The 22,492-nt window shown below is 39.5% G+C and overlaps 2 protein-coding genes across 3 annotated transcripts; one reads left to right on the top strand and one right to left on the bottom strand.

The window, feature by feature from the left end:
- Positions 1-518: 518 nt before the first annotated feature.
- On the top strand, positions 519-11,765 carry LOC113125638 (uncharacterized). Its single transcript, XM_026299219.2, has 7 exons — positions 519-636; positions 2,021-5,471; positions 8,800-9,477; positions 9,767-9,816; positions 9,899-9,960; positions 10,055-10,372; positions 10,602-11,765. Exons 2-7 carry the CDS (start codon positions 2,223-2,225, stop codon positions 10,616-10,618), a joined length of 4,374 nt encoding a protein of 1,457 aa, XP_026155004.1. The 5' UTR covers positions 519-636; positions 2,021-2,222; the 3' UTR covers positions 10,619-11,765.
- A 2,471-nt stretch (positions 11,766-14,236) lies between these two features.
- Positions 14,237-17,477, bottom strand: ecsit (ECSIT signaling integrator). Of its 2 annotated transcripts, none has more exons than XM_026299363.1 (8): positions 17,341-17,477; positions 17,028-17,143; positions 16,397-16,802; positions 16,003-16,226; positions 15,390-15,447; positions 15,037-15,185; positions 14,804-14,909; positions 14,237-14,711 (listed from the first exon to the last, which is right to left on the bottom strand). In XM_026299363.1, exons 2-8 carry the CDS (start codon positions 17,106-17,108, stop codon positions 14,431-14,433), a joined length of 1,305 nt encoding a protein of 434 aa, XP_026155148.1. In that variant the 5' UTR covers positions 17,109-17,143; positions 17,341-17,477; the 3' UTR covers positions 14,237-14,430. The 2 variants fall into 2 exon arrangements, with proteins under 2 accessions (XP_026155148.1, XP_026155147.1); XM_026299362.1 differs by having other exon boundaries at positions 17,361-17,460.
- Positions 17,478-22,492: the final 5,015 nt, after the last annotated feature.

The raw sequence follows: 22,492 nt of genomic DNA, 5'->3' as shown, positions 1-22,492 counted from the left end.
CCGAAATTAAAATGATTAGATATTTTTATTGGCTGTTGGACTGTCTCTTGTCATCCCTTTGAAGTAAATGTCAGATACTTCCAGCCTGCTATACTGCTGCTGTTACACAACTACTACTAATAATACATTTTCATCAATCTGGTCAATGAAGATTAAACCACATGAACGCTGAAGCATCTGCACAGAAGCCCCACGTCAATTGAGGTCATGTGTAGAAAAAGCCAATAAATCAATGGACCTCTTTGTCCAGCTGTTCCAAATTGGAAAAGACTAGAGGCCTGTGCTGTTGTACGTTTTGTGAAACCTGTGTGCATTGTCAGTGGGTTTTCTTATCTTCTTTCTGTTATTTAGTTTGTCTCTAATATTCAGCCCGGGCTGTGGGTTAGGCTGTGAAGCATCTTAGAAACAGGCCTACGTGGGGAAGGGTTGTGGTGTGCAGAAGAGGAGGGGGCTGTCTGTGTCCACACCACACGCAGAGCATCCAGGTCTCACATCCTGGTACTTTTCAGCGTTGTCAAGGCAGCGTCAGAGCACGGCGGGCTGGAGGACAGTATCCGCAGCGTCCTGGCGAAATACCTGTCCAAAACACAATAACGTTCACAAAACTGTCCCGGAAAGTTAGGGGTAACTATAAAGGTAACGGATATGCATGTTTTTCTTCCACATGTTTTCCGAGGTTCGGCTTTACGACGTTTGCGTGCGTGTTTTTAGGCAGGCAGCAGTATGAGACAGGAGCCCAGTCCGTGTGGACAAGAGGAGGAAGAGCCTGTCCATTGTGCCGCTGATAGACGCGGCGCTTTAGGCACGATTTTATGCTGTGTAGCGGCAGTGTTTGACGGAGTTTCTGGGTGTTGTTAACTGTGCATCAACTGAGTCGCCCCGCTGTATTTGTGAGCAAATGGACACAAAATAAAGAATAAAAATGGCTCTCGACGTATGTAATTTGTGATTGAAAGGGGACAGGTTTAAAGGGACAGTGTCACTGCGCTTCCTTCCTGGTTCCTGTAACTTTACAAACACGACCTATCTGTGTTACTAAAGCTGCCGTGGAATAAACATATTTCATATTTGTGTTTTAGCTGCAGAATTGACAGATTTAAGCTATAAGAGGGACTGTGTCTCACGTGGAAGTCGTATAAGTGTTGTGATCGTGCATGGGGCGTGTTAGTCCCTATGCATTGTCTTTTGATTTGCTCTTAACACGCGTCAGTGGAAATGAGAAGATTTGCTCTAGTTATTACAAAGAGGATATTTGTTAGTATGCTAACAGAGGGAAAAGTTACAGTCTAACATATGAAAGGTCTCGGATGGCATGTTGGCTGCCTACAGTCTGTATGAATTCACTGCAGATGAATATTTCACATAATAAAACACACGCCCTGAAATTTGAATTGGTCACATCCGAGATGTGATGTACACATCACATACAGGCATCATCTGATGTTTATATATGATATAGAGTGATGCTGAATTGTAAATATCTGAAATGTGTGGCTTTATAATGTGTTACCTGTAAAACGCTGTTTTCTCACACTGACACTGTAACTAATTTACTATTGGCCTGATATTACATGTTAAATTGATGTTTTGATATAAGATGTCATAGATTTTACACATTAAATAAAGAAAAGTGCCTTAACATGTAACCTGTATTTCACATCTAAAAAAACAATCCTAAAAATTAATCTATTTGAAAATCTCATTTAGGATCAGTATTCATAAGTTGATAATGTGTCTCTAGTACTATTACATTTTCTGACTTTAAAGTAGAGCAATATCTGTTCAGTGCAATGAAGTACAAAGTGCATTCTGCCTTTACAAAGCATGTCTTGTCAGTAAACAACTGCTCCACTTTGACCTCAGAAGCGGTAGTAAATGTTTATTTGGAAACTGCTCTTCATTTCAAAGACAAAAATTAAATCTGTTACAATGTGTTTGATAGCTGGTTGTCTGAGTTAACTCATGATACCAGGCTCATTACAATATAGGCTACAACTCACGATTGTTTTGTCTTCCTCAGGACCCTTGCATAACCATGTGATGTCTGAGTTTTGGCAGCTGCTCAGCAGAGCAAAAATATCTCCTGCAGCACCCGATGGAAGGGCATTATGTGAGTTGGTGGATGTGAAGATTCTGAACTCAGGAGATGAACTGAATCAGTGTGACAAGGGAAGACAGTACTGTTAGATGAAAACCGGTGGACTGTCCCAGCTGGCAATAGCATGCCAACTGCAAAAGGTAAAGGTGGTTCAGCATCCCACCGCTACCGGCCTGCCTCAGAGTATGATGATGCAACTCTCGCCCAGAAGAGAGAATACTGGAGAACTAAGAAACGAGAGCAAAGGGCCCGTCTCTCAGAGCAGAGAGCAAAACCAAGACAAGGAAGTCTGAATGCCCCCCCAGTGGTAAATTCCAGTTTATCTGGCTCATTTGCCGTTCCCTTGTTCCAGAGTAATGATGAATCACACAGAACAGCCAATGTGTCTGCATCACAGAGTGGAAATACAGTAGGGGACAGTTCACTTGATGTCTCTGAACGCCACAAGGAGAAATGGTTCCAGACAATGAAACTCAACAAGGTCTTGCCAGCATCATGTACCACCTCAGCCAAAACTGCTGGGGGAAACACAGTCACAGTGAAATGCCTAAAACAGAGTGGTGCTGTGAACAGAGCGGTTACCTCACCCACACGTAGTGGAAACCAGCTAGCTAGCAACACCAGTTCCTCAGTGCCTCCAGTCAGAGTGACCGGAATTACCAATGGCAGCTCCACTAAAACAACATCTCAGCCATGTGTGTCTATGCAGGGCATATCAGTCCCCAAAATGCAACATAAGGCACACGTTCCATTAAGCACTCAGCCCAAACGCTTACCCACTAATGTGACTACAGGTATAATTCTTGTAGCTTCTCCATGTGGCTCCATTTCTGTTAAAACAGAGGGCAAATCAGCAAACAATACACCTCTAATTGAAAAAAAGAATGCTCTGGTCACCAAACAGAGGGCTCAAGGTGTTAGTAACTCTCAACTTTCCCTCATGTCCGAAGAGGAAAAAGCAGCCAAGCGCAGAGAACACTGGCGGATCAAAAAGCGAGAACAGAGAGCAAGGCTGGCAGCGCAGTTAGATAAAGCAAAGCGCACAGTGATGACTGTTCAGATGCAAACTGCCCAAAAAATAGGACTGTTGGGGGACACAAATCTTCAGCATCTTCCATCGCATTCGTTTTTTAGAGGAGCAGAACAGAAGCAGTGTCCTACTCAGGTTAAAACTTCATTTACATCTACCAAAAGAGAAAATGATAAACTGCAAAGTGGGGCAGCAGGTTTAGCTTCAATTAACCAGGAAGCTCTTCAGATAAAGGTACAAAATCGACATGGAAATACATTTCAGACACAGACAACACAGGCAGCCATCACATCTGATAATATTTGTGGGAAAAAACCTGGGGCACCACAGCGAAAGTTTCCAAGTTTTGTACATCTTTCTAACATTACCCGAGGGATTGCACGATGTAAAACACCTAGACAGAGATTCATTGAAGCCCAGAAAAACTTAATGAATCAAAGAAACATAAGATGTAAATCCCTGTTGCTTGCTTCGGTCTTTGGTACTAGACATATCCCCAGAATCAACGCCAGTGATACACCTGAGGAGGTAATAGCCAAACGTCGAGAGTACTGGCGGATTAAAAAGCGTGAACAACGAGCTAAACTGTCAATGGAGGTGAAGGCTCGGCTAAAAGAAAAGGACTCTCTGATGCGAAGAGTGAAACGTTACCAGAAAATCCTAGAGGATATGAGAAAGGCCAGAGCACTGACACAATCCCCAGGAAACACCCTTAATCACGCCTCTGAGGCCATTGGAGGGTTCATCAAAGAGGATGGGACGGTGACCATTAACATTCCCCAGGGTGTAACAGATCACACCACAGCAGCACAAAAAAGTAAAGAAGAACGGCATGTAGGTTCCACTACTATCCCCATCATACAACCTCAACATCACCCTAACAGAAAAAAGAGATGTATTAGGATAAACCAGCCTTTGCCTCCACTGCATCCAGCTCAGGTAAAAGTCTCTTTTCCTCTTGCTGGACAGTCAGCTAACAAGCCTCCAAGACTACTGTCAATCAGACCAAGGGCTCAAAATGAAAGCACAACTGCTCCTAATTCACAAACTATCCAAACAATCCAAACTATAGGTCAGCTCACTCTCACTCATCCTCAAACTGCCATTTCTGGAGGATCAGTAGCAGGTTCCAATCTCGGTGGCTGTGTCATGAAAATGGCTGTCTCAAGTACTGCATCGTCACTGTCAGCATTTTCTCTGGATGCAGAGTTGACAGAGGAGGAGAGGATGGCAAAGAAGAGGGAGTACTGGAGAATCAAGAAACGTGAGCAGCGAGCGGCTCGTGCAGCACGACTAAAGCAGGGTGTCTTACAAGCAAGGGCTAATGTGGCCTTACAAAGGAGGAAGGTCCAGAAGCAAGTCGCATTAGGTACTGTAGCACTGAGCAGACGTCTTACTAACCATGCAGGAAATACACAACCTCCCCCCAACAACAGTGTGCCTGTTATGCTACATGCAAAGGAGATAAAACAAGAGAGTGAGTATATGCCAGCAGTTGACCTAAATTCTAAACCAGAACAAGCCATCTGTCACAATATCAAGCCCCCAGCTTCCCCACCATCACCTCCAGAGCCCCAGCCAGAGTCTGATCCATCCCTGAATACTGATAGCCAAGCTACCACTCTGCTAGCCGTTGCGTCTATGAAGAAACTCCTGGAGGAATCACTTAGCACAGTGACAGAGACTAACATTAAAATAGAGACAAAAGAGGAGCCTTTGGAGGAACAGATAAAGCCCAATTCACCTCAGCTGTTTTTAAGAAAGGATGAGTTGGCTCCTGTTGCTGCTGACCTAATGTTGCACATAAAAAGTTGGCAGACAGATGATGATTCTTTGGCACCAGCAGGTTCACCAAGCCCTCATTTCAAAGACTCACCACAAATTACTGAGATACATTCACCTCTTCATAGTGACGTAGCCCTGAATTCTACCTGTGACCATTCCTCCCAAACCACTTCAAACTTCATAGTAAACCCCTCTGTGGAAGCCTCTGACAACCCATCTTCACCTTTCAGAACTCTGAGTCTTTGTGCTAAAAAAGCAGGCCATCAAAACTGCTCTTCTCCAGAACCACCAAAGCTACATCATCTACCCCTGGATCAAGTGCTCCCACAACAACAAGACTGTGAAAAACTGTGTCAGACACAAGAACAATGCCACAGCAACTTGCCACCAACACAAAGACATTGCAGTGTGGTGACAGAGCAGAGCGGCTTGACTAGTCTGCAGAGGAAAAGGGAGTACTGGAAGCTGATGAAGAGGCAGCAGAGGGCCAGGTCAAAGGCCAGGCACAAAGAGACACAGGGAGAATGGAGGAGTCTGCTTTCCTCAAGAAACATCCAGGTGAAGTGATACATGCGAATAATGTTCATTATGTGCCAGCCATAACATCAAGGTGGTGAAACATTGTGTTGCCAGAGTAACATATAGCCAATATTGTAACAGTTTCGTAATATTGAAAATGCTTTATACAGCAGTTGCATTGAATTGACTGGGTTTTGTACAGGGTCAGTGTCAGAAGCATAAATGAGGGTTATACAGAGCAGAAGGTCTGCCTCTTTAACAGTCATTCGCAGTTTTTAAAAAAGGGAACAGGGTGATGCCCATTTTTCTTCTCAGTCACCTAGCAACAGTGTTGTTAACCCTTAGACCAACACTAAGCACATTGTGTATTATGCATGCGACCTTACAAGTTGTATTTGATGACAGAAAAATCATTAGCTCCCAAAATAATGGCCACCCAACTAAGACTATATATAGCTTTAGCTTTCCAAAATGTGTGCATCAGTGGTTTTACTGGAACAGGGACATCCATTTCGGCTAGCTGGATTATTGTTTTTTTTTTTTTTTTTTTTTGGTGTGCACCAAAAATTGTCTGGACATCTGATTTATATACAGTGGGTACGGAAAGTATTCAGACCCCTTTAAATTTTTCACTCTTTGTGTCATTGCAGCCATTTGCCAAAATCAAAAAAGTTCATTTTATTTCTCATTAATGTACACTCAGCACCCCATCTTGACAGAAAAAAACAGAAATGTAGAAATTTTTGCAAATTTATTAAAAAAGAAAAACTGAAATATCACATGGTCATAAGTATTCAGACCCTGTGCTCAGTATTGAGTAGAAGCACCCTTTTGAGCTAGTACAGCCATGAGTCTTCTTGGGAATGATGCAACAAGTTTTTCACACCTGGATTTGGGGATCCTCTGCCATTCTTCCTTGCAGATCCTCTCCAGTTCTGTCAGGTTGGATGGTGAACGTTGGTGGACAGCCATTTTCAGGTCTCTCCAGAGATGCTCAATTGGGTTTAGGTCAGGGCTCTGGCTGGACCAGTCAAGAACGGTCACAGAGTTGTTCCGAAGCCACTCCTTTGTTATTTTAGCTGTGTGCTTAGGGTCATTGTCCTGTTGAAAGGTGAACCTTCGGCCCAGTCTGAGGTCCTGAGCACTCTGGAAGAGGTTTTCTTCCAGGATATCTCTGTACTTGGCCGCATTCATCTTTCCTTCAATTGCAACCAGTCGTCCTGTCCCTGCAGCTAAAAAACACCCCCACAACATGATGCTCCCACCACCATGTTTCACTGTAGGGATTGTATTGGGCAGGTGATGAGCAGTGCCTGGTTTTCTCCACACATACCACTTAGAATTAACGCCAAAAAGTTCAATCTTGGTCTCATCAGACCAGAGAATCTTATTTCTCATAGTCTGGGAGTCCTTCATGTGTTTTTTGGCCAACTCTATGTGGGCTTTCATGTGTCTTGCACTGAGGAGAGGCTTCCATCGGGCCACTCTGCCATAAAGCCCCGACTGGTGGAGGGCTGCAGTGATAGTTGACTTTGTGGAACTTTCTCCCATCTCCCTACTGCATCTCTGGAGCTCAGCCACAGTGATCTTTGGGTTCTTCTTTACCTCTCTCACCAAGGCTCTTCTCCCACGATTGCTCAGTTTGGCTGGACGGCCAGGTCTAGGAAGAGTTCTGGTAGTCCCAAACTTTTTCCATTTGAGGATTATGGAGGCCACTGTGCTCTTAGGAACCTTGAGTGCTGCAGAAATTCTTTTGTAACCTTGGCCAGATCTGTGCCTTGCCACAGTTCTGTCTCTGAGCTCCTTGGGCAGTTCCTTCGACCTCATGATTCTCATTTGCTCTGACATGCACTGTGAGCTGTAAGGTCTTATATAGACAGGTGTGTGCCTTTCCTAATCAAGTCCAATCAGTTTAATTAAACACAGCTGGACTCCAATGAAGGAGCAGAACCATCTCAAGGAGGATCAGAAGAAATGGACAGCATGTGAGTTAAATATGAGTGTCACTGCAAAGGGTCTGAATACTTATGACCATGTGATATTTCAGGTTTTCTTTTTTAATAAATTTGCAAGAATTTCTACATTTCTGTTTTTTTCTGTCAAGATGGGGTGCTGAGTGTACATTAATGAGAAATAAAATGAACTTTTTTGATTTTGGCAAATGGCTGCAATGACACAAAGAGTGAAAAATTTAAAGGGGTCTGAATACTTTCCGTACCCACTGTATCTAAAGTACAAACTTAAGACCCAAAAAAGTTAACTAGAGATGGTCCTATGGTCTTTTGCACTGGATTATGTGTGTTTCAGTGTTGCTGGAGATACCTGAGCTTATGCCATGAGAATGGGGCAGCTAAAACCTGAATTGCTATGCTTCAAATGTCTTTCAAATGTCTGGCACTTCAGCAACAAGAACAGAGGGAAGTGTCTGAAAGTCGCCCACCTAAAACTAGCATATGCATGTTTTAGAAAGATTATTGCCTCCTCTCTGAATATATATGTATATACAGTACTGTGCAGAAGTTTTAGATGTTTTAGATTATTATTACACAACACCATCAGGCGTCAGATTGATCCCAGGTTCATTGTGCAGCCCATTGTGTAGGACAACAAGCCCACAAAGAACCCACTAGAGTTCATGAAGAACCAGCAGATGGTCTGACCTCCAAAGAGCCCAGATTCAATTCGATCTTTACAAAAAACAAAAAACCCCAACAAATCCCTTGTGAGCAGGCACTTGGCAACAGTGGAGAGGAAAAACTCCCTTTTTAATGGAAGAAAAAACCTCCAGCAGAACCGGGTTCAGTTTGGGCGGCCATCTGGTTGGTGTGAGTGGATAGAGGAGAGAGAAAAGAACAGCAACAATAAACAACAAATAGACACTGCAGGTTGGTGGGACCAGTAACTGCACACCAGCGATATACAGCTCCAGGACCAGGGACACCTGCAGAAGGTACAGACAGAGAGGGAGAGAGCACAAACTAGGGGAGAGAGCACAAAGTTAGTGACATTCAAGATGTGGGCAGTGTGGAATCCAACTGGGATCACATGAAGAGACAGAAACATTAGGACAGCCTGGATGTAAAGAAGAACTGCAGCAAATTTGCTGCAAAGTACCAGGAGAAACTGTGTGCAGGTCAAACCAAAGAAAACTGCTGGTGGTTTAAGGGCAACGGGGAGTGCTGCACATACTGATTAGATTTAGGCTTAGTTTCATTCACCGCATTCACTACTTTATAAATGAAAACTCAATGTATGTAATATATATTAAAAGCATCGCCTTTGTATTTTTAGTGCCTAAAGTTTTTGCAGAGTATTGTATATATAGATTTTTTAGTTTCTTTCTTCATTTTCTATTGTTGTCTTGCAGGCTCCACATTCTGTTACTGTCAGCACTGGTAAAAGTGTAAATCCTCTAGAAAACCTATCCCTCCAAGCCAAGTCATCAGTTGTTTCTCTGAATGCGGTGACCAGCATCCCTACAACATGTAATGTGCAGTCGCTCGACAATTTCCAGGTCAAATTGCCCATCACCAGTGTTTACAGTTCACCTAGAAGTGAGCAGAGCAACACTGGGCCTTTACAGATAGTGTCTGACTATCATAGAACTACTGAGGGTCAGCACCAAGCCATGCCAGCTTTGCGAAAATGGATGTCTAGAAGCACAGACGTCGATCTATCCACATCGCTCCCTGCTCTGAAACCCCCAGACAACCCACTGTCCAGCATTAACCTGCAACCCATTGAACCCCCTGTTGAGGCTCCAAATTCTGCTCTCAATCCAATAAAAATCCCTTGTGCCTCACTTCAGAGCCCTACACATATCATACAATCTCCCCTCAAGTTAGCACCTGTAAGCACCATGGTTCCACCAAAGCCAATCCCTGGGGAGCCTGAGGAGGACTTTCAGAGGAGAAAACGGGAATACTGGAGGATAAAAAAGAAGGAGCAGAGAGCTAGGAAGGCCATTTGTGACAAGGCAATCACTCCAACAAGAACTTCCAACATCTTGAGACCCATTCTACCTGCACATGACCTGGAGACACAGGTAGGAACTGCACAGCTGTACAATAAAAAATGTTTTATGGCTTAGTCTAATTATGTTTATTCTCAATGATAACTCAATTAAACCCCTTAACATTATTACAAAAACTGGAACATGAAGGTATCATAGTGGGTTAAAAGTCAGGTTCTCTATGAGAGAAGAGAGAACAGTAGAGAACCTCAGAACCAGGGCAATAAAGAAGAATTGGCATTTGTTTTGCTTGTTTCATCTGTAGTATGAACATATTCTGAGGTACTTGCCTAATTTGTTTCTCCCTGTCTAATCCCTGTAGGATTGTGGTCAGTGGGTGAACTCCGCTGAGGAGTCCCAACATCTAATAAGGTGAGTCTTGCTTCCCTTTAGTATTGTTGTTATAGGCTTTAAGTGCTGTAAAAATGAATGTAATTGTCATTTACTTTCATAGCACTTCAGTGGAGACCGACCTTGGATCATTTCCATATCCAAATTATACAGCACCACTAGAAGGTCTAGTATTAACTCTATCACTCTGAACCAAAAACAATGTACACTAAAATGCAGAATCAGCACAAAACATACTCTGCTTTTACTGTCTCTGCAGATGAGTCAGAGCTTCTATTCCCTGACTATGGACATAATGGTGGTGAGGATGGTCAAGTCACAGATGCTATGTGGAGGAACCACTACCTCATGGACTATGATCCACTCAACCAGCTGCTGGTGTGCATGGTTTGTGGGGAGCTGCAGTATTCTCACAGCCTGGAGGGGGTGAGGGCCCACATTGACGAGGCCCACCCTCACACCCTGAGCCTCGAACCAGGGGAGCGGCAGCAAATATTGGAGGCGTGGGATGAGCAGGTGTCCCAGCGGGAACGCTTCTTTACCAGCCAACTGCAGCAGCACAGTGGTTCCCTGGCAGGTGCAGTATGAACTTAGAGAACACATACAGATAGATGGCAGTGTAGCTGTTGGCGGCTAATGCAGCAGATTTTAGTAAATATTGCTTAACATTCACCCTTGTTGTAGTTCTGGTATGGTGTAGATTTCACAGCCATACTCAGTGTCTCACAATTCTTCCTACTGGAATCAAATGCAAGACATTCACAATTTTTTGGCATTTTCCAAATTTGTCTTGGCTTGTTTTGCAGAAGCACACAGAAACTAATCAACGGAGAACTGCAGGACTCACCTGAAGATCACAAACCAGGAGGGAAAAACAATTCCTTGTCTTTTATTATTTATTGAGCTTTTGTACCATTTTGTTTATCTTCATAGAAAGGTACCTTGGTAGAGAATGCTGTACAGGCAACAGTCACTCTAAAAAGCAGCTTTACCTCATTTCCTACTAGTATTGTAACATGTTTTTTTTTATTTCATCAGAATAGACATTTTTTTATATTGAAGTTGCCACAGCTGAGATTTTGTGACAATATTTGAATTATTTAAAGAAGTTCAACATCCTGGGAAACACTGTGCTAAGCTAAATGCATCAAGGACCTCTTTGTAATGAATACACTAATGAAACGTTTTCTAAATTAATATTTACTTTATTTCTGGAAATATTCAATTATTTCTTTAAATTTGGCCTCTGCAACTATAAACAGTCAGTGTTTCCCTCATACTTTACTCTGGTAAAAGACTGTGAAACAAAATTGGCAATCATAAAAGAACAAAACCCTTCTTTTAAAAATAAAGAATCCACTGTGGCCATAAGAAATAATAGCCATTTTGCTTCATATTCCAAGATTCTCTGACTTTAAAGATGTCAATGGGCATAGGAGACAGGTCTTGTGCCCTCATTTACAGCTGTTGCATATGTTTCACTTGGAGCTTGAAACATGTGTATGCCATTTCCCACAGAAACGTTGGGATTTATAAAAACACCATGTGGATCCTAAGCACAATTTTGTAAATGAGGTCCCTGTTGAGGTACAATATGTTTACTTCTCATGTTGCAGGGTTTGCACTCTTAAATCCAGAACTGTCAAAGAACAAAGTCAGGTATATGTGGTTAGAATGATAAAATCACTAAAATATTTTTTTCAGTGACATGCTAAAACCTGACCTCAGCACCTCAGCACAATAACTGTTGGAATGCAGACTCTGAAGGAAAAACTTCAATTACCTTACTTTTTAGCAGCCACTTGTATCTTCAGTGTATTTTTTAATTTGATTTCAAGTTCAATTTTTCAGATATATTTGTGATGTCTGATATCTGGTGTGGGGTGAACAGTGGTTTAGTGGTTAGCACTGTTGCCTCACAGCAAGAAGGTTCCTGGTTCAAAACCCATCAGGGACCTTTCTGTGCAGAGTTTTGCATGTTTCTCCACAGTCCAAAAACATGTATGTCAGGTTGATTGGTGACTCTAAATTGCCCATAGGAGTGAGTGTGAGTGTGTGAGGTTGTTTGTCTCTATGTGGCCCTGTGATGGACTGGTGACCTGTCCAGGGTGTACCCCTGCCTTTCACCCAAAGAGAGCTGGGATAGGCTCCAGCAGATCCCTGGGACCCTAAATAGGAATAAGTGGGTATAGATAATGGATGGATGGATAATATCTGATTTGAATGATTAAATCTGACATTTACAACAGCTCTTCTTAACTCACTTTGATGCTGCACTAGTTATTACAGTTATGACATTCTGCAAACTCACTAGACATATGTAAGATGACAGAAATACTTCTGAAAATACAAGATGCTGCTGGATAACAGGTAAAAAGTATAATTATAATTTTTTCCCGTAGGATCTGTGTAAACTATGCTGAGGTCTCGGAGTGTATCATAAGCAGAGGAGGTCATAAATTCAATCGGTCATTACAAAATAGTATCTAAGTTTTGTTGATATTAGCCACCATAAGTGACTGGTCATACCAGACCAAGCAATACTATAAAGTTACTTTTCATTCAGAAAGTATTCAGACCCCTTTCACTTTTTTCAAATTTGTTGTTGCAGCCTGAAACCACAATTGTTTAATAAATTTTTTTCACTAAACTAACCCTAACCCTAACCCACATAATGACAAAGTGAAAATTTTTTTTTAGGAATGTCTGTAAATCTATTATAAAGAAAAAACTATCACATTTACATAAATATTCAAACCCTTTGCAACAACGTGAGAATTAGCTCAGACGCATGTCAGAGCAACAGCCAAGGAACTGTCTGCAGAGCTCAGACACAGGATTGTTGATAGGCACAGAGCTGGTGAAGGCTACAAAAAAAATTTCTGCTGCATTGAAGGTTCCCTGTCGAACATCTCTGGAAAGACCTGAAATTGGTTGTCGACCAACAGTCCCCATCCAGCCTAACTGAGCTTGAAAGGATTAAGAATTTATCTATCTAATCTAATCTATTTATCTGTAAAGGACAATGGCAAAAAATCCCCACATCCAGGTGTGAAAAACTTGTTGCATCATACCCAAAAAAACTCAAAGCTGTAATTCCTGCCAGTTTTTCCTTTTTAATTTACAAACATTCCTAAAATTTTGTTTTCACTTTGTCATTATGTGGTACTGAGAGTAGATTAATGAGAAAATGAATTTAAATAATTGTAGTATCAGGCTGCAACATAACAAAATTGAAAGTAAAAGGGGTTTGAATACTTTCTGAATGCACTGTACATAGTCTTAATATCAGACACTAGGGGGTTTAGCATCCTCTGCGGAAACCGCACTGACTCAGTGATTTTGTAAGGAAACTCTGTGCTATTTAGAACAGCTATAAAATGGAGAACTAATGCACATCAAACATTGTTGAACAAATCAACAATAAAGTGAAGGATGTGTTGGCAGAATCATATCAGTTATATATAATAGCTATACATATTTACTATGAATAATACCTTTGCTTTTAAAACCCCAAGAAAGAATATTGTCAATACACAGGTCCAGCACAAGAACTAAACACTATTTTCTAGAAGCTGATAGCTGGCAGTGGTTTTTATCAAGTTTTTCCACATTTCAGGCAGGTTTACATTCAGGCGTGAGTGTTCTAGGCTCGTGTTAGAATACTGCATTATTATAGGGGCATCTAGAACTGTTCCACTTGCATGTGATACCAGAGCATCTAGCTCAAACCCTAAACTTACATATATTCTTTAACAGCTTTTTGTACAAGGTGACTTTTTTATGGAAACCTCTACTCTGTCAGCTTTGTCATGTGACATCAAATCTTCTGCACTGTAAATACACAGAATACTAGTGGTTATGAGACACATTTCTTTTGATTGTATGGTTTCCCAGTTGTTGAGCAACATTATTTAATCTCCTTATATGAATAATGCATTATTACCATCCATAGATAGTTCCATTAGATGTATCTCATTTATGAGTATTGAGGCTTTCCTGCATGAGTAGTAACTGGATGAAAAGTTGTATATCAAAGATGCACTCTAAATGCATTCTCATACATTTTTTGTATGACTTTTAAGAGTAGACTGCTGAAATAATTTTCTGTTAGAGTACAGATCTGTGGATTTCATTTTGGAAAAACTGCCTGCACAGCTAAAACAGTGTAAGTAGCTGGAAGTGTCCAAGCTGATTTACCTTTTGAGAATGTAATTCTGACTTGTTTACCTGTTCAAAGGGAATGTTTAAATGCCTTTTCAGTGATAAACCTTTTCTACCTTTGAAACTTGTTCACATAAACAATGTTTTCTTTTTTAAATGTTTTTTTTTTAGAGAAAGCAATACCATAATTAAGATAATTCATTATTTTACTAGAAAGAAATGAACATGATATTTGTGTTAATTATGTCACAAACCCAGCAAATAGAGAAGCATGCACTTGTGTTAATTTGATTTATTTGACTCTTTAACTTCACCATTATTAAGTGTTCTCCTCAGGTTTTACTGAGTTGGTGTGTGCTAATTCCATGAACCACTACCTCACACTGCTTCAGCCCCTAGCCAGCATGTATAAACACTTGGAAATCACCTATATACAGTATGTTGTCATTTTATAGTCACTTTGACAACTTTTCACTGTTTCATGCTCTGGCCCCTTGTCAGTTCCTCTTCCATTCTATTCTCGGGTTGTTCTTCGGGCTGCGACTCCTCTCTCTGGTTCTCATTCCTGCAGGCACAACCTGGCTCCATGTCATCTGATGCCTGCAGCTCCCGGACAGGTGTGTCCAGACGAAACAGTGTAGGGACCTGACCTAGGATGGGGTTGCTCTGCTGGAGGCCAGAGATCCAGTGGTTGAGGGTGGCCTGGTCTCCCTGACTTGTCATGCACATGGCGAAAACTGGGCCTTCATCCACTGGAGAAACAAGACACACACAAGCTCTATTATGCACTGAAAATTTTGGTTTCTGATCTACAAGTGCTTCAAGGTGGCTGTACATATCCTACAGTCTTCCACATCAAAGTTCTCCTCATCTCCAAGGTCAAGGTCCAAATCCAGGTCTAGCTGCAGAGGATAATACAAACACCTCTCTGGATCAAAGGGCTCCTCTACCTGTGGGGGGGACATAGGAAGAAACAGCTAGGGTGGAAGCAAGCAGTACTGTGGGGGGTGGGGTGATTTAAATCAAAGACTAAAACTAGTTAGTAACTAAAAACTGGCTAGCACAAAGTGTTCCTACCTTCTCATTAGGTGGTGCTGGTTCAGCTCTGAGGATGTAGTAGTACACACATGTCTTTCTCAGCCACAGAGGGAAAGGGCCCTCTACAAACACTGGCCTCCTTGGGTTATGCTTGGCCAGTAGCTCCATCTGGCTGGGGCTCTGGATGCCTGGTGATTTACACAGGAAGGAAAGGAAATGGGAATTGCCCCAGTAGAATAATTTTTTATTATTGTTGGAAACCTGATGGATTTCTGCAAAACTACAGCAATTTACAAAATTCTACTCTTAATCCAAGACTTCTTATCCCCCAAACAGAGGAAATCTTGTACACCACCGTAACATGTCAAACTCGAGACAAGGTGTTTCCATACCTACTATATGTGGAAGTGTTATCTCTTCTCCATTCGCTGTAATGTCTACATGGGGCAGCTGGAGAGAAAAGCAAATATGCAGACTTCATTTTTGGCAAAGACAGATTTCTAAATTTGTGATGAACTAATAAAATAAAAGCTCATCCTTAACAACAACAACGTGGAGCACATATTAACTTCCCAAAAGTTCTCCTTGCTGTTTTTGAACTGTGGAGAGTTGAAGCGTAAATAACACTGTAAATAACCTAATTAAAAAAATGACACGTTGTCCTAGTAGATCAAATCACTAAAAATACAACCCTCAAACTTTAACATAAGCACAAAGGTTAGTTTGAAACATTTGTATTAGAAGAGAAAATCCTGAAGAGTAAGCAAAATAAGAACCACCCTGACATTACCCTTCTTTTCTAAACCTGGGAACTATGTCCAGCTTGCAGGCTATTCCAGATTTACCTTTTCTTGCCACTGACTATAAGTGTACTTTGAAGCTTTAGAACAGAGCTTGGTTAGTGGTTACGCCCTGTTTCCAGTCCTTATGCTAAAATAGATTAATCACATCCTGACTCTACCTCCATACTTAACACAAACATCCAAGTAATGTCCACAGTTGTACCTGGTAGACAGTAACTTTAGCATCCAGGTCATTAGCGATTCGAGTCAGGCTGAAGCGAGCCAGGTCCACTGGATCTTTCGGAAGCTGCTGGGGAACGGGGTAGGGGTTTAAATGCTTGAACTTAGGGAACCAGTACATGATGCGTTGGTACTTCCTTATTGGGTGGCTCTTCTCTCCAAAAATCTGGACCAGCAGGACTTTAGTCTCAATGTTAGGCATAATACCTAAAACACAATCAATAGGACTTGAGACTAACAAAAACTGCTATATTCATATATATATATATATATATATATATATATATATATATATATATATATATATATATATTCTCTGAATTCCAAAGCATGTAAGAAACTGCCCAAGTGGACTGAAACTTACAACAAACACTCACCATAGTTCTCCATCTGCTCCAGTACCTGCACCCCACACTCCTGCTGTCGTGGATAGTGGTTGAACATGCGCTGGATAAAGTTCCTGGGTACAAACACTTCCTTGGGAAAAACATCCAGAAGCTTATTGTAGATGTTGAGGTCTCTCTCTACACCAAACTCCGGCATCTTCTTCAGGGCAGCATAGATAAACTCCACGTGACCCCGCCGCCTTATGTCTCTTTTGATAAATACATCCACCACCATGTTAAACATGGCTTTGGTTTTGGCCTCTTTGGCCACCTGCTCAAACAGGTCTTCATGGGTCGTCAGAGACCTGTCCCTCTTCTTGTCCTTGTCATCAACAAACTCTGCAGGTACAGGCCGGCTCTTTGCAAATGCTGGGCTGCAGTGGAAATGCCTCAGCACCTATAAATGAAAATATTTTTGGTTTATACTAAACACAAAGCTTGATTTTCCTACACAAGATTTTCTCCCAAATGCTTAAGGGGATTTAGACAAATTAAAGGGGATAAAAAAGACGCTGAAAACATTCTGGATTTATTCTGTTATCCAGTTAAAAAAAAAGGCTGTTCTGACGAGCCTGTGGGTTTTTGAGAGTGACACTAGTATGAGTAATTGAGAGTAGTTTACCTGGCTGTGGGTGTTGCTGCAGAAGGCTGACTGGAGCACAGCACACCTGGCTAGCTGAAGCAGGCAGCGGGCACAATTCATGTTTCACACATCACACTGACCTTCAGAGGACAGACCTGCAGACAGAAAATCAACCAGACACGGGGACTTCTCCGGTCAGTACCACTGTTCAATCCGGCACTTTGATTCTGACAGGGATCTTTTACTCCATGGCGTTTTGTCGTGAAAAGTGACTGGCTATAAATGAAGATCCGGTCAAATCAACTCAAACACGTGTGAATTTGCTAGAGAGAAGAGTGTAACAAATATTTACCAAGAGGTAAAAGAACTGACTCATTAGCTCCAATTTGTGCTGACGACCATACGAAGAGTCTCCTTCAGAAACCACTCACGGTACACGCCTCCATGTTGGAAAGCCGGTACAGCATCCTGGTTCTACATATACTAACTTCCCCCCAGCAACAGAAACATTAGCGATCATTGTTGTTCCACAAGTCTGTGCACTGTAGATTTTACGTTAAATAGGTATCGACATGATTTCTAAATTCCCCTAAGCCTTAAACTGAGCATAGACACTTTTTAGGGGGCTCAAGCACACCTACATTTCCATCTCATTACAAAAGATGATTATAGTAAAGTCAAAATAATGTTACCTGACTGCATTGGTCCCAATAATGAAAATATAATATGGATTCATTTGCACCTATTATTGGATTATAGTAAAGTCAAAATAATGTTACCTGACTGCATTGGTCCCAATAATGAAAATATAATATGGATTCATTTCCACCTATTATTGGATTATAGTAAAGTCAAAATAATGTTACCTGACTGCATTGGTCCCAATAATAAAAATATAATATGGATTCATTTCCACCTATTATTGGATTATAGTAAAGTCAAAATAATGTTACCTGACTGCATTGGTCCCAATAATGAAAATATAATATGGATTCATTTCCACCTATTATTGGATTATAGTAAAGTCAAAATAATGTTACCTGACTGCATTGGTCCCAATAATGAAAATATAATATGGATTCATTTGCACCTATTATTGGATTATAGTAAAGTCAAAATAATGTTACCTGACTGCATTGGTCCCAATAATGAAAATATAATATGGATTCATTTGCACCTATTATTGGATTATAGTAAAGTCAAAATAATGTTACCTGACTGCATTGGTCCCAATAATAAAAATATAATATGGATTCATTTCCACCTATTATTGGATTATAGTAAAGTCAAAATAATGTTACCTGACTGCATTGGTCCCAATAATAAAAATATAATATGGATTCATTTCCACCTATTATTGGATTATAGTAAAGTCAAAATAATGTTACCTGACTGCATTGGTCCCAATAATGAAAATATAATATGGATTCATTTCCACCTATTATTGGATTATAGTAAAGTCAAAATAATGTTACCTGACTGCATTGGTCCCAATAATGAAAATATAATATGGATTCATTTGCACCTATTATTGGATTATAGTAAAGTCAAAATAATGTTACCTGACTGCATTGGTCCCAATAATAAAAATATAATATGGATTCATTTCCACCTATTATTGGATTATAGTAAAGTCAAAATAATGTTACCTGACTGCATTGGTCCCAATAATGAAAATATAATATGGATTCATTTGCACCTTTTATTGGATTATAGTAAAGTCAAAATAATGTTACCTGACTGCATTGGTCCCAATAATGAAAATATAATATGGATTCATTTCCACCTATTATTGGATTATAGTAAAGTCAAAATAATGTTACCTGACTGCATTGGTCCCAATAATGAAAATATAATATGGATTCATTTCCACCTATTATTGGATTATAGTAAAGTCAAAATAATGTTACCTGACTGCATTGGTCCCAATAATGAAAATATAATATGGATTCATTTCCACATATTATTGGATTATAGTAAAGTCAAAATAATGTTACCTGACTGCATTGGTCCCAATAATGAAAATATAATATGGATTCATTTCCACCTATTATTGGATTATAGTAAAGTCAAAATAATGTTACCTGACTGCATTGGTCCCAATAATAAAAATATAATATGGATTCATTTCCACCTATTATTGGATTATAGTAAAGTCAAAATAATGTTACCTGACTGCATTGGTCCCAATAATGAAAATATAATATGGATTCATTTGCACCTATTATTGGATTATAGTAAAGTCAAAATAATGTTACCTGACTGCATTGGTCCCAATAATAAAAATATAATATGGATTCATTTCCACCTATTATTGGATTATAGTAAAGTCAAAATAATGTTACCTGACTGCATTGGTCCCAATAATGAAAATATAATATGGATTCATTTGCACCTATTATTGGATTATAGTAAAGTCAAAATAATGTTACCTGACTGCATTGGTCCCAATAATGAAAATATAATATGGATTCATTTCCACCTATTATTGGATTATAGTAAAGTCAAAATAATGTTACCTGACTGCATTGGTCCCAATAATGAAAATATAATATGGATTCATTTCCACCTATTATTGGATTATAGTAAAGTCAAAATAATGTTACCTGACTGCATTGGTCCCAATAATGAAAATATAATATGGATTCATTTCCACCTATTATTGGATTATAGTAAAGTCAAAATAATGTTACCTGACTGCATTGGTCCCAATAATGAAAATATAATATGGATTCATTTCCACATATTATTGGATTATAGTAAAGTCAAAATAATGTTACCTGACTGCATTGGTCCCAATAATGAAAATATAATATGGATTCATTTCCACCTATTATTGGATTATAGTAAAGTCAAAATAATGTTACCTGACTGCATTGGTCCCAATAATGAAAATATAATATGGATTCATTTCCACATATTATTGGATTATAGTAAAGTCAAAATAATGTTACCTGACTGCATTGGTCCCAATAATAAAAATATAATATGGATTCATTTCCACATATTATTGGATTATAGTAAAGTCAAAATAATGTTACCTGACTGCATTGGTCCCAATAATGAAAATATAATATGGATTCATTTCCACATATTATTGGATTATAGTAAAGTCAAAATAATGTTACCTGACTGCATTGGTCCCAATAATAAAAATATAATATGGATTCATTTGCACCTATTATTGGATTATAGTAAAGTCAAAATAATGTTACCTGACTGCATTGGTCCCAATAATGAAAATATAATATGGATTCATTTCCACATATTATTGGATTATAGTAAAGTCAAAATAATGTTACCTGACTGCATTGGTCCCAATAATGAAAATATAATATGGATTCATTTCCACATATTATTGGATTATAGTAAAGTCAAAATAATGTTACCTGACTGCATTGGTCCCAATAATGAAAATATAATATGGATTCATTTCCACCTATTACTGGATTATAGTAAAGTCAAAATAACGTTACCTGACTGCATTGGTCCCAATAATAAAAATATAATATGGATTCATTTCCACCTATTACTGGATTATAGTAAAGTCAAAATAACGTTACCTGACTGCATTGGTCCCAATAATGAAAATATAATATGGATTCATTTCCAGATATTATTGGATTATAGTAAAGTCAAAATAATGTTACCTGACTACATTGGTCCCAATAATGAAAATATAATATGGATTCATTTCCACCTATTACTGGATTATAGTAAAGTCAAAATAATGTTACCTGACTACATTGGTCCCAATAATGAAAATATAATATGGATTCATTTCCACATATTATTGGATTATAGTAAAGTCAAAATAATGTTACCTGACTGCATTGGTCCCAATAATGAAAATATAATATGGATTCATTTCCACCTATTATTGGATTATAGTAAAGTGAAAAGTGTTCTTTTCTCTCTGCTCTATCCACTCACCCCAACCGGTCGAGGCAGATGGCTGCCCAAACTGAGCCTGGTTCTGCTGGAGGTTATTTCTTCCATTAAAAAGGGAGTTTTTCCTCTCCACTGTCACCAAGTGCTTGCTCATAAGGGATTTGTTGGGGTTTTTGTTTTTGTAAAATGCCTTGAGATGATTGTATTATGCTACAAAACAAACTGAATTAAATTAAATTGAATTAGTGGTGGTGCCTTTTTGTTCTAGTTTTTCTGTTATGTGGTCAGACAATCAGTCATCCAACAAAACATTTTCAGTTCTCAGGCCAATAGACACAGTAATTTGGTGGGATAAAGGATAAACCCTATAGTTTATTCAGATGCTTCAATTCACATCTCATATTATAGATATAGATACAGATATAGATATATCGTAGATCTTGGACAGGATGATTCTTTGTCTGCTGAGACTTGAGGTCCAACACACAATAGAGCCTACTGTTTCATTACAAAGAACACATTGATGTGGAGGATACTGCCCATGCTTCACCGTGTTTTGTCTCATTTGGAAGAACCTGCAAGTTATGTGAGGATTATGTTCTTTGATTTTTCAAGTGCATTCAATACCATCCAACCAATCATCCAAGGAGATCGTTGAGGATTTTCGAAGGTCTAAGCCCCTTCCTTATCCAGTCAACATCTGTTCTGCAGACACTGACCTGGGAAAAAGTTTGGACTGGTCACTTACCACAGATGTTCTATATAAAAAAGGGCAGAGATGACTTTTCCTCCTAAGGTCCAGGCCGTCTGGGAATTCACTGTTCCCCCTTCACAACATCCTGATGGAGCAGAGAAGCGACTCACCTCAGTGCATTGCAGGACATGAACTAAACTGACTACTCGTCATCTCATCATATCTATATATATATCTATCTATCTATCTATATATATATATATACATACACACATATACATATATATACAGTGGTGTGAAAAAGTGTTGGTCCCCTTCCTGATTTATTATTTTCTTGCATGTTTGTCACACTTTGTTTCAGATCATCAAACAAATTGAAATATTAGTCAAAGATAACACAAGTAAACACATCATGCAGTTTTTAAATGAAGGGTTTTATTATTAAGGGAAAACAAAATCCCAAACTACATGGCCCTGTGTGAAAAAGTGTTTGCCCCCTCTGATAAAACATAACTTAACTGTGGTTTATCAAACCTGAGTTCAATTCCTCTAGCCACACCCAGGCCTGATTACTGCCACACCTGTTTGCAATCAAGAAATCACTTAAATAGGACCTGCCTGAGAAAATGAAGTAGACCAAGAGATCCAAGGAAATTTAAAAACAAATGAGAAAGAAAGTAATTGAGATCTATCAGTCTGGAAAAGGTTATAAAGCCATTTCTAAAGCTTTGGGACTGCAGTGAACCACAGTGAGAGCCATTATCTACCAATGGCGAAAAACATGGAATAGTGGAGAACCTCCCCAGGAGTGGCCGGCTGACCAAAATTATATATTATATTATATTATTTATATTACATATATATATCTCTATATATATATAGAGATATATATATTTCACCCAAAGAGAGCTGGGATTGG

The sequence above is a fragment of the Mastacembelus armatus genome, chromosome 18, assembly GCF_900324485.2.
Source record: "Mastacembelus armatus chromosome 18, fMasArm1.2, whole genome shotgun sequence".
Classification (NCBI taxonomy): Eukaryota; Metazoa; Chordata; class Actinopteri; order Synbranchiformes; family Mastacembelidae; genus Mastacembelus; species Mastacembelus armatus.
This window is presented reverse-complemented; position numbering and strand designations above follow the sequence as displayed.